Below are 12,551 nucleotides of genomic sequence, written 5' to 3' on the forward strand. Positions count from 1 at the left end.
GGACGCCACGCGTTGGTGCGGGTCCGGGGGCGGCACACGGCACGCTCCCGCCCCGAGGCCCCGCTCCACAGCCTCGGCAGCCGCTGGGCTGCAGCCTTCCGTCGTCAGGCGGGTTTTTACGTCTACCTTCTACCGTTTGCTCTCGTCACACTTCTCGGAGTCACCCTCTGCTCGGCGGGATCATCCCCCCTCCCGTGCGTCTCACACCGTGAGCACTCTCTACCTGACTGCAGGTTGTAGCCACAGGTGGAGGGCTCCCTCTCTTGCCAAGTAACGACTGATAAGAGGAAACGGCCTCAAGTTGCAGCAGGGGAAGTTTAGGTTGGAGCTGAGGAAGAACTGTTTCCCTGAGAGGTTGTCAGCCCCTGTCCCAGGCTGCCCAGGGAGCTGGTGGAGTCCCCATCCCTGGAGCTATTGCAAAGCCGTGTAGCTGAGGTGCTGAGGGACATGGGTTAGTGGTGGGCTTGGCAGAGTGAGGAGAGAGGTTGGACTCGAGTAGCTTAAAACACTTTCCCAAACAAAATCTTTCTATAATTTGGCTGAACCCATCTGTGCCCTACAGACACGCACCTGCCCTCCTCCTCTCCTTCAAGTCATGAGGTTCAGCTTTCAGGGTTCTATTTTATCGGTTGTTTTATTTGTTTCAGAAAGGCAATGAAATACCCATGCCCCCTTTCCAGGCCGTTGGTAACACCCTGCAAGACATGCTTGGAAGCGACATTAATCATCTTTGGCACCCTAACAGCATTCGTTCGGTTGTTCAGCAATCCCCTATCCTGCAGCCACTTAAGGGTGTTGCATAGCCTCTCCCCTGTTAATGGCAAGTCATGTTTGGGAAGCAGCCTACCACCAAGGCGTTTCAAGTCTAGCATTCCCTTTTGATTCACAATTAAGTCTCCTTCCCATTAGAAGAGTTTCCCTGCTGAGCCACTATTATACACAGCTGAGGAAAGCTGCTGGTACCATCCTCTACAGGAAAGTACCAAATGCTGGAGTTTCCCTCCACATCTTCAGTTTTTAACCAAGAAACTACCAGAAAAGTCTCACTGACCTTAAGCAGAACATTACTAGTTCTAACTCCAGCTTTTGTTTTTTCATTCAAATCAACAATCTGTAGTTAAAATAGACTCAAGTCCAGAGAGAGAGGACAGCAACAGCTCCTGACAGTTCAGCAAAAGATGCACCACATTATCTCTGTTTCCAAACCTTTCTGCATCCATGTTACCTTGGAGATCATGAATTTCACGCAATCCTCATCACAAGCATAGTATTTTGACATTTTGTCACTTCTATGTTTACAGTGAGATCTGGAATTGGCAGTTTGCCACAAACCTGAAACCTATAGGGGCAGAGATAAGCTCTGCCAAGCACTGCTGAGGTTTATTTTCTTATTGCCTTAGAAGGCAGCAGGTATTTGTGTAAGAGCTGAGAGAGGGAATAACCACTCATTTTTAACTGCACCTGATCGCAGCCCAGCGCACAGAGAATTCAGCTACAAGCAGAGGCAGGATTATCTAACACCGAATTAATCAAGCTGTTCAGGCAGGGGGAGTATACTCCTTTCTAACTTCAACATAAGCCATTGCACCTGCACCAAGGTCAAGAGATAGGGTCACTTCAGACCACAGCCATCTCAACACCCTACACCTTCCATTCACATTAGTCAGGACAGGGTGACCAGGATACCTCACAACTAGGCAAACTATATTGTTGTGTCATTGTACCAAAAAAAAAAAAAAGGTAGACACCTACAACCACTTTCCTTGTTTCATCCAGAGACACATAGCACAGCAGTGGTTCCTGTAACCTCCACTGAGCAGTTACCTCTGCCAACTCAAGAGCAAACAAAACAGCCTCAAGGAAGCTATGAAGACCTTCTCAGGTCAACCAAAAGGATAGTTCAGAGACCACTCAGACACCCTTCAGGAGAGGAGAAATGCAAAGCCAGGTCACTCTCTGCAGAGGGAAGGATCTCCATTCCCTGGCAGCACCAGAGGCTGACACTGTGGGCACCACCATGTAAGTCTCTTAAAGCCACGTGGGGGTCCAAAGGTTCCCTTCATCACTGCATGCCCAAGAGGACACTGCTCCTTCTGGTAGATCTGTGGGTGCAGCCTTTTGCCATGCAGCTTGCTGTGCAGCCAGTCAGAGCTGAACTGAACAGCACAGTCAAGCAAACGCTCCAGATCCGTGAGAGTCAAGAGAGAGCCTTGTGTTAATGGATGGATCTTGGCCTGGTACAAGATCTCATTCTTAATTATGTTCCCTGGAAAGGATCAGAAATAAGGAGATAATAAGGATATTTCTTATCAAGATGATGCAGACCTAACAGCTCCAAACTGTGACTCCTGCCTCAAGGATCACAGCTAACAACGCCATTCCCCATTTTGCAGGTAACATAGAAAAAGTAGACTTACAGCTGGGATTGGACTGAAAGGTGTTCTCTTCCCACTACCCTTGAAACAGACCTTCCTTTCTTCTACAAGAGCAAGCCACTCCATAGTAACCACCCGTGAGGCAGTTCACTGGACAGTGCACCATCAGGTTCACATGGTGCATACAAGTAACTGAAGTCTGTGGCTACAGACTGTAAGCCTTCTCCTCAGCGAGACGACCCCATACCCTCAGTTGAATCACCCAGAAGCCATAAGGCTAGGGCGTAAAAGGCTGTGATTTGCAGCCCTGCATCTGTAGACATCCTGCTTACCTTCCTCTATCTCATGCACTACCACTATTCCCCAGAACTCACCCAGCCCTGAAAAGTATTTTTGGTCTAAGAGGGTGCAGCAGATGGGATTGGGTGCACGCAGGGCATCCAGCGCCTGCCCACGGTGGAACTCTACAGACAGGATGTCAGAAGCAGGATCAGCCCTTGGAGAGGAGCACCAGTGTATTCGGCAGTTGTAAAAAACCAAGAAGCCTCCGCTCTCAAAGTGCAGAACCAGCCTGGGAGAAACAGAGAAGTTGAAGTCTGTCATCAGAAACATCCCTGAACCATTTGTCATTCGTCTTATGAGGAAAAGCTGAGAGACCTGGGGCAGAAAAGCCTGAGGAAGGACCTCATCAACACAAGTACCTAACGGGTGGATATCAGGAGGATGGAGTGACACTTTTTACTGTGGTGTTCAGAGACAAGACAAAGAGTAATGGGCATAAGCTGAAACACAAAAAGTTCCACTTAAGGAAAAACTCATTTGGTGTTGAGGTGAGGGAGCCCTGGCCCAGGTTGACCAGGGAGAGTGTGGAGTCTCCTTCTCAGGAGGTTTCCAAACCCGGCTGGACACGTTCCTGTGCTCCCTGTTCAAGGGGAACCTGCTTTAGCAGGGGCTTGGGCTGGATGGGCTATAGAGGGTTCTTCCAACTCCCACCATTCAGAGAATCTGAGATTCTGCTCTGGCTTAAGGAACTTGCACAGGGACAGCAGCATAGCAATGGGGTGAAAGAGCTACTGAAAGGTGGGAAAAGAGCCTGTATGTAGCAAGCTTAAGGAGAAGCACACAAGGAGGCATCAGCCCTCACACATGCTCACTCATTCTCATGAGAGCCTGGGAGGTATCTCAAAGCACCAGTTCCCTAAGCCTGTACTCTAGTCCAGCTATTCCTCTCCTGCAGCTCATCACTGCACATGCTAGTGTGCACAGGGTAATGGCAGGCACACCAACACACCAGGTCACCATCTTAACACAAGGCAGCTTCTTTAATTCAGTCAAGAAACTCAGTTATGTAACCACACAATTTGTGGACACTTTTTTTTTCCTTCTGCTACCCTGTGGTTCTTAGCTGTGAGGCAGCAACAGGTAGGGAAATGTATCATCATGTTAGCAGTAGGGTCCACAAATGAGACACTGATGCTCAAAGTTGCACCCAAAACTATGCCTGAAACTGTTTGTGTAGAAATATAGCAGTCCTTCAGGAGATTGCAGGATAGGTGACATTGAGCGTGTCCCTAACAAGCACACCACACACACAGGGCCAAGACCCACCTTGTTCATGAATAACCACTTAGGCTAAAAAGCTCACAAGAGTAGAGTCTCCACTGTATTCCAGTGTTTACCCCTTCATTGTTCAGTGCACTTCTGGTGAGACTTAGGACATGGACTGCAGCCGGTGTTTGCAACACACTGCTGCCTTTAACAGCATCACTCCAGCAGCCCTAGATGTATGCTTTTTTTTTTCCTCCCCTCTTAAAAAAAACCCCTCACGTAATTGAGAGAAACTGGTATTTTGAGGGCATGATTCAGTCTGTCATCCTAAAAATCTTTGCTGCGCTGGTATTCTGATCCCCAGGCTGTCAGGCAACATGCATCTCGCAAGCACACAGCAGACTCCCTGGCTGAACACACCCCTCTCTCAACTCCTGTATCTCTTACATCTACTTATCTTAAGAATTATTAGAGCAAAGACAGGGCTAAGAGAATCCCCACACACATTTAGTTTGAGACAGAAGAGTGTCTCTCCAGAATGAGAGGCAAGGAGAAAAGAGAGTTTGAGCACTCCACTAAATACCTGGGTGTAGGGTCCTTCCAGTCTCCCCTCTTATTGGCCTTGTTTGCTCTTGAGAACTCATTTGCCCGAATACTGCCAAACATGCCAAAGTGGAAGCGCAGCCAGTTGCCCGGACCCTCCGCTGCATCTGAGGCTTCAGATCTGGAGTGCTGGAGCTCCTGCAGCTCTTCATCCTGGGGACGTGTGTGTGAAGCACAAACCTGTGCTAGTCCTTCCTGGGCAGGAGCACTTTCCCCACTAGCAGCCTCTCTTGGCAGCACTGTCTCTTCTGCAGTTGGTCCTAAGGGATCTTCAGCTGCCGTAAACGCCAGGTACAAGTTCTTTCCATGAACCTGAGTTAATAAAAGTGGGATGCACTGAGGATCCACATAACCTCTGTTTCCATACAAGTGATTATTCTTCTACAATGTCTTTTAGACAGAAGGCGCATCACCCCACCCTGAACACATGATTCATTAGCATCTGAGCCATTCCCATCAGAGCTGCAGTCATCTTTTCAGCATCCCTTCATCTACATGAAGCTCAGATGCCACTGCAGTGCAAAGCCCTCCTAGAGGCTCCTGTCAGGCCAAAGAGATACACCAGGACAGACACTCAGGGTTTTGAAGTCTATCACTACTGCTTCTCATTCTCCTCCCCACTTTGTGCTGGCCTCAAGTGTCTCGGGTTAGAGTGACCAAACACAAGCCAGCCACAATGACTGCTGAGCAGCCACATCTGTGCCTCCGGCTGAGGCTGTCATGTAACTGAAGGTGAGGCTGCACTAGCACTTGGTCAGTCAAGTCCAAATCATCATCTGAAGGAGGTCAGGCAAGTGAAACCCCCAGCAGGACTGACCCAGTGTGACTACCTCACAAATGCCCACAGCATAGAGATTTCAACATAGCCAGGTGAAACCTTGCCCTCCTGTGCAAGAAATCAACACTCATCTTCTACAAACAGCCCTTGACAACACCAGCTCCTTATCCTTTGGAAGAGACAGTGCATTAGCATGACTGACACAAACCACAAATAAGTCTGGGCATCTCTGGGTCTAACCACATCACTGCATCAGCCTCTCCTCACAGTAACCTTGATCCCAAATTCTGTAACATAGAGACCTACTGAAAAATGGATATTCACATCCATCTGGGTGGATGCACCTATTTTGTGGCTGTAAACAAAGTCAGTGGTCACCTCAAACACAAACTTGGTGGTGTTCTCAGATTCTGTGGCCCAGATGGAGGACAATGGTGCTTTATCTCAGACTTGTATGGACTAGTATGGTTCATCTTCAGCACCTCTCACCTGGGAGTCCTGGAGCCTGAGGGCATTCAGGTCCTTCACATTGATCTTCCGACTGCTTCCGCCAGCCTTGGCCACCACTTGTCCCACAAATGGGGAAGTCAGCAGGTGGAACTTCCTCACCGATGGGCCCTCTGGCATCTCCAGCAGCTGTTGAGGGAATACCAGGAAATACAAGTTTGGCTTTCATCTCACAGTGCCAATTCACCCTGCAGACTAATTCCAGAGTCCAACACTGACCAGAGGCTCAGCTTCAAATTTACACAGCAGTCAGTACAAGGCTCTGGGATACCTGGCACAGCTCTGAGAGCTTGATGTGAAAACAAAACAAAACAGAGTCTGTCCCAGAAAGCCACCTGAGCTGGTACCACTACAAGGTCTGGGGCAGGGGGCTAGGTCTGCAGGAGAAATTTCCCCCATGTATGGTCCCATTGCCAGCCCTTGTTCTCAGACAGAAACCAAGCATCCACACCAAGACACAAGGAGGACAAGGCTGCCAGGTTTATCTACCTCAACCCACTTCACCTGCACCCAGAGACTGCATCCCTACACCCCACTGCAGAGGAAGCCCCAACATGGCTTCCCACCCCTGCACGGGGCTCCTACAGGGATTTCACAGCACAGCCCTAACACTTCATGTGCAATTAGGTGGGTGTGCAGAGATTCCCATCTTCTCATGCTCAGCCAAGCATCAATCTGCAATTCTCCAAAACAACAACGGAGGTTTCCACCCCACTACCAGCCATATCTCTCCAGAGAGGTGGAGGAAGACATTGCACTCCCTCTTCAGACCCTATATTCCTGCATCCAGCCACTCAGCAACTGCCCTTAAGCCCACTCTGGGCATGCATCTGTGGAGCAGACCATGCAGCCTTTCACACCTACATCACCACTCTCCTTCTGCTTCTCCATGCTCCACAGCCCTTCCTCTGCCTCCAGTTCCCCTTTCCAACTCCCACAAGCTCCTCTTCATACCCTCAATATCACCTTCTGCATCCAAAACTCTTCCCCTCACTTACTTTTATAGGGCATGGGCACAACTACCACTCACCAACCCTGCCAGTTGGCTGAGTGGGAGAGAAATAAATAAGATTTAAAGTTCTCATCATACTCACCCAGTATCCAGGGTCTGATACAAAGCTGAGCACCTCAGAAGGAAGGTTATCTGCTTGTAGAAGAACCACACTCAACCACCTTAACCCTCTACAGAAGCTCAGAGTCTCCTGACAACACAGTTTATCCCTGAGGGTGGAGCCTCAGAGGTCAGCTGCAAGCATTTAGGCCTAACAACAGCCTATTACACAAAACTATGGTAGTGAGCAGTCCACAGTGCATATTGAGGTCTGCTATGGAGCTTTTCTGTTTTTCAGTGTGCAGGGGGAATTACCTGCCGCATGGAAAACATTGTGTGGTTTTGGTTTTTTTTCTTCCCACTTTATACTAAAAGCATACCAGGGTTTGCGTGGGAAGTGACCTTAAAGCTATCCTCATTCCAACCCTCTGCCCTGGGCAATGACACCTTCCACTAGACCAGGTTGTTCCAAGCCCCATCCAACCTGCCCTTGCATTGCTCTGCTGATAGGTCTGTCACTTCTGGTGTTTGTCATCGCTGTGTTCACCATCCCAGCTCCTACTTACAGGAAGGGGCTCTGTGTGACACAAGAGCTTGGAGAAAATGTTCAGCCTCCTGCAGAGACTCATTACTTGGGAGTTTGCCTCTCCTTAAAATCTAATGTCTATTTATAATAAAATTTCCACCATAAAGGTGGTCAGTCATGGGAACAGGAACACAGACATCTGGATGAGGGGATTGAGTGCACCCTCAGTCAATTTCATGACAACACCAAGCTGTGTGGGTGCCTAGACATGTTTGAGGAGAGGAAAGCTCTTCAGAGGGCTCTGGCCAGGCTGGAGCAATGGGCCCAGGGCAATGAGATGAGATTTAACAAGACCAAGGGCTGGGTCCTGCCCTTGGGCCACACCAACCCCAGGCAATGCTCCACGCTGGGGCAGAGGGGCTGCAAAGCTGCCCGCAGGGAAAGGGCCTGGGGGGTTGGTGCCAGCGGCTGAAGATGAGGCAGCAGCGTGCCCAGGTGGGCAAGAAGGGCAGTGGCACCCAGACTTGTATCAGCAGTGGTGTGGCAGCAGGCCCAGGGCAGTGGCCGTCCCCTGTGCTGGGCCCTGGTGAGGCCGCAGCTCGAGTGCTGTGTTCAGTGTTGGGCCCCTCACTGCCAGAGGGACACTGAGGGGCCGCAGCGTGTCCAGAGCCGGGCAGCGGAGCTGGGGAAGGGGCTGGAGCACAAGTGTGCTGGGGAGGGGCTGAGGGCCCTGGGGATGTTCAGTCTGGACAAGTGGAGCCTGAGGGGAGACAGGATCACTCTCTGCAACTCCCTGACAGGAGGCTGTAGTGAGGTGGGGGTCAGTCTCTTCTCTCCAGTAATAAATGATAGGACAAGAGGAAATGTCCTCAAGTTGTCCCAGGGGAAGTTTAGATTGGAGCTGAGGAAGAACTTTTTCCCTCTCAGCGACTACCTGACAGGAGGCTGTGGTGAAGTGGGGATTGGTCTCTTCTCCCAAATAACCAGTGACAGGATGAGAGGGAACAACCTCAAGTTGCACCAGGGGAGGTTTAGATTGGAGCTGAGGAAGAACTTTTTCCCTGAGAGGGTTGTCAGCCCCTGCCCCAGGCTGCCCAGGGAGCTGGTGGAGTCCCCATCCCTGGAGCTATTGCAAAGCCATGTAGCTGAGGTGCTGAGGGATGTGGGTTAGTGGTGGGCTTCGCACTGTGAGGGTAGTGGTTGGATTTGATGAGCTTAAAGGTCTTTTTCAACTGTAATGATTCTATGATTCAGAGGGATTGGAGGATTTCCATCCTACACTGTAAGCCTGAGGGAGGCCTGGCCCAGGCTGCCCAGGGAGGGTGTGGAGTCTTCTTCCTGGGAGGTTTCCAAACATGCTGCGACACATTCCTGTGCTCTCTAATGGAAGGGAACCTGCCTTAGCAAGGGATTTGGACTAGATGACTTCTAGAGTCCCCTTCCAACCCCCACCATATTTTGATTCTGTTACCCTTGGAGATATTCAACACCTGAGTGATCAGGGCCCTGAGAAACCTCATCTAGCCCCTTTTGACTTCAACTACTCTGCAGTTCAATGATTATGAGCTCACTAACACAGGATCTGTTGCACCCTTGCTTCTCCAGGTGCACTTCAAATGTGATCATGTACCCCCAGCCCTCTCCAGGATAGAGTCAAGCAGCAGCCTTCTGGTTTTATCATCATTATTTTATTTCCATTAGTTCTAAAGGTGTAGAAGTTACATGGATTGGTAGCCATACTACTTCATAATATATATCTTTTTACATCTTTAAATAATTACAGCTTGTTCAGTTGGTTGTTTTCCCTCTCCCCCTACAAATAAGTGTCTGTTTCCATAGGGCCTTCCCAGGTGACCTGGGAAGCTTCAACCTTTATACATGAGAGGAAAAAAAGCAAAACAAAACACCACCCCTGACACAGTCACAGCTTCAATGTTAAGTGTTATTGATCGGTTTTAAAGCTCCCTTACAATATTCCTGAGCTACTCCTGATTGTTCCCTCTCTACCCAGCTCATAAGGTTGCAAATGAAATACGCATCTCTTCTGATCATTTAACAAAAGAATAACTGAAGTGATTCAAGATATTGTACTTCCACAAAGAGAAAATACATTTAGAAATGGTTAAATGACCTATCTGTCCCTCTGGCTCGCCTGGTTCTTGTCTGTCCATCTCGCTCTGGCAACTTCTGAGTGATTGGACAAGTCTGATTTGGCAAAACCAAACCTTGTGCTGCAAAGCCTTCAACATCAGTATTCACACATGTGATTCATGATAACGTCTAAGGGAACAAGTCCCAGAAGTGCACTTATATATGTGTTTAAGTGGTCTGCAGGACTGGACCCTTCCCTCTTTCTATATCAGGGCAGAAATAGTTGTTGGTCCTGCATTTGTGTAGGACCTGGCCTGATGTGATCCTCTCTAAGTTCTCCAGCAATAATAATAGCAATAACTGTCTTGCCTTAAAAGTCTCTAGTAATTGTATTTAATTTCACTACCAAAGTATGGTCTATAAATGCCCCTCACATCGTGGGAAGGAAAGCACAGCTCAGATGGAACCCAGAATTTTGTAAATTGCCCCTCGTGATAGAATGGTCTGAGTGTCCTGAAACTGGTAGTGCTTTCATCCTCTTGTCCTGTGAGTATTCCTTCATCTGTCACTTCTGGTATTTGTCATCCTGCATTGTCCATCCCTGCCCCTACCCAAAAGAAGAGGATCTCTGTGATTCTTGGGCTTGGACTCAACATTCCATCTTCTGCAATGTCATGTTGCTTGGGAGTCCCTAAGTCTGAGAAATTTATTTACCAATGATTTTGCCTCTCATTAGAATCTAATGTTCATTTGGAAAAAACATTTTCACCATGAGGGTAAATGTTGAAAGTTATTCAACATTTGACTGGCCAAGGCCCTGAGAAACCTGATGTAGTCCCTGGTGATTTAAATTACTCTGCAATTCTATGCTCCATAGAACAGGATCTGAGGTCAGCTTCTTACCATCTTGGTATTGGTGCTGGCCAGAATAAGGCACATGCTGCTGGACTGACGATAGCTCTACAACAATTTGGGGTGATTGAAAAGAACAAGAGAACCAGGAATATCTGATATTTTACTGCTTGTGGTACAAAAGCAGGGACAAAAGAACTAATTTCTACCACTAAGGAGATCTAAGTTGACCATAAAGCCCCCCTGAGCCTCACCTTTTGAAAAGATTCATCTTGCTCTGTTATCAGGGTCCTTGTAAACGCTCCTCACTGAAGAATTATGTTTAAGGCTTTGAGGAGGCAGTTAAAAAATCTCCACCATGGTCATTTGGATAACCTGAGGGAGCATAAGGCAGGCTTATGTCCTCCCAGAGTTTTCCTCCTCTTGCCTCAGAAGCAGACTTCTTTATGGCATCTCAGACTATGTTTTAACGGCAGGAGAAAAATTCAGTCAGTGAGTTTAGTGTTGAAGGCAGTAGGAGGGGTGCAGCCATAAGGCAACATGGACAGAGCCTCTGAGAGCATCCGTATCAAAAGAGAAACAGGGTGTGTGGTTGTTCTGGACTTTAGCTCCTCACCAGGAGCTACCTGCTCCACTCACTCTCAGGTTGTCCAGGGTAGTTATAGGCATCTTAGTTAGCCAAGTGGCATCTTTGGGGTGTGTGCTGCTTGGTTACAAGCAGGAGTTCACAACCAGATCCCAAGAGAGCTCAATAGCCATTTACAAAGGCATTATAGTTCAAGAAGAAAGATGGCTAGAGGCCTCCATTCCTGGGGAGAAATATCTTTATGTTTGCACCTCAAACTCATATTTTTAGGTACTATTTCTGACCTTTTTTCTGCAATCTACCAGGCCAGAGCAGAATCACAGAATTTCATTCATTTTTATTCATGTTTCATGACTGTCTTTTCCTTGTCTGTAATTAATGCTAATGTGGCTAGACCCTGCATTAGCTCAGCAAGACAGAGTGGCAGCTTTACTGTAAACAGCATCCAGCCATTCCCATGGCATCACTGCCATGGTGGTTTTTCTCTAGGGAGTACAGCGGCTCTGGCGCCCCTCCAAGACCCTGCAAATCTGAGTTTCACAGAGCACACGGAATGTGGAAGGGTCCAGATCTCTACCATGACTCTTTATCACAACCAGTCCCATTGAATCCTTCTCCTTAAAGAAGCTTTTCTACCGTCAGGAGGAAAATGGTGAGTCCAAAGATAATACAATGCCATTCTTTTGCTTCAAACATGTATACAGTGTTCCTCTTCACCAAGCCCATGTATCCTGGTGTTTGGGTGGAAACACTCTTTAAAGGAATGTTAAACAGTGGGAGACAGAGGATGGCACATTTGAGAGGGCTGCACAATCCCGCTTCTAGATTTTTGCTTGGCAGTTCTGTACTGGAGTTCTGGATGTCGGGAGGAAAAGGGAGGAGGAGCTGGGAAGACAAAAAGAGTAACAGAGTTTGGGGGTGGACAGAAAAGTGGAGGATCTTTCAGGATGAGGTCTTCCAGAAGTTCTCTGTGTGGACAGATATATATTTCCTCCTCAGAAATGTTGATGAAAACACCATGGCAAGCATCTGGTGAAGCACTTACACTGCACAGGGGAGCCGTGGCATCTGCAATGCTGGGGTTTAAGCGCATGCTAAAGAAAGAGCAGTCAGGGCTAAGTAAGGCAAGATTGATCCCTTTGGGGGAAGGGAATGAATCAGTGAGCTCTCAGCATCTCTTCCAACTCAAGTTGCTAGGATTCCCTGGTTGCTGAGAGCTTTATAGGCAAGAAAAAAACCACAAGTCCTGTTTAATACTCATGCATGAATGGAGTTACGCTTCTCTTGTGGGCAAGCAAGTCTGTGCACATGCTTGGTAAAGAAAAAAGCCCCTGCCTACCTCCATCAGAGGCTGAAGCGTTTGCTTTTTGCAAAAGGTGAAATCCTGAGGGGTTAGATGTATGAAACAGTCATGAGCCAGCTGTTAGGGGGAAAGTGGGCACTCACAGTACAGCCAAAAATAGATGACAATCAGATTTCATCAGTGATGTAAAGACCATCATGAAAGTATGCAAAAGAATTAAATTAACTGTCTCAAAAGCAATGGCACAGCAGCATTAGAAGAGCATCTTTCTCTTGCTGTGCCCTCGAGTAATCTCTAAGCCTGGCTTGTAGCTATCCATAAGAGAAGAGCG

The 12,551-nt window shown here is 48.1% G+C and overlaps 1 protein-coding gene across 1 annotated transcript; it reads right to left on the reverse strand.

Moving 5' to 3' along the window:
* Positions 1–1,949: 1,949 nt before the first annotated feature.
* On the reverse strand, positions 1,950–5,931 carry NEIL2 (nei like DNA glycosylase 2). Its single transcript, XM_010208614.1, has 4 exons — positions 5,794–5,931; positions 4,507–4,838; positions 2,750–2,946; positions 1,950–2,266 (listed from the first exon to the last, which is right to left on the reverse strand). The coding sequence occupies exons 1-4, from the start codon at positions 5,929–5,931 to the stop codon at positions 1,950–1,952; spliced, it is 984 nt and encodes a 327-aa protein (XP_010206916.1).
* Positions 5,932–12,551: the final 6,620 nt, after the last annotated feature.

Source organism: Colius striatus, chromosome 2 (genome assembly GCF_028858725.1).
Source record: "Colius striatus isolate bColStr4 chromosome 2, bColStr4.1.hap1, whole genome shotgun sequence".
Taxonomy (NCBI): Eukaryota; Metazoa; Chordata; class Aves; order Coliiformes; family Coliidae; genus Colius; species Colius striatus.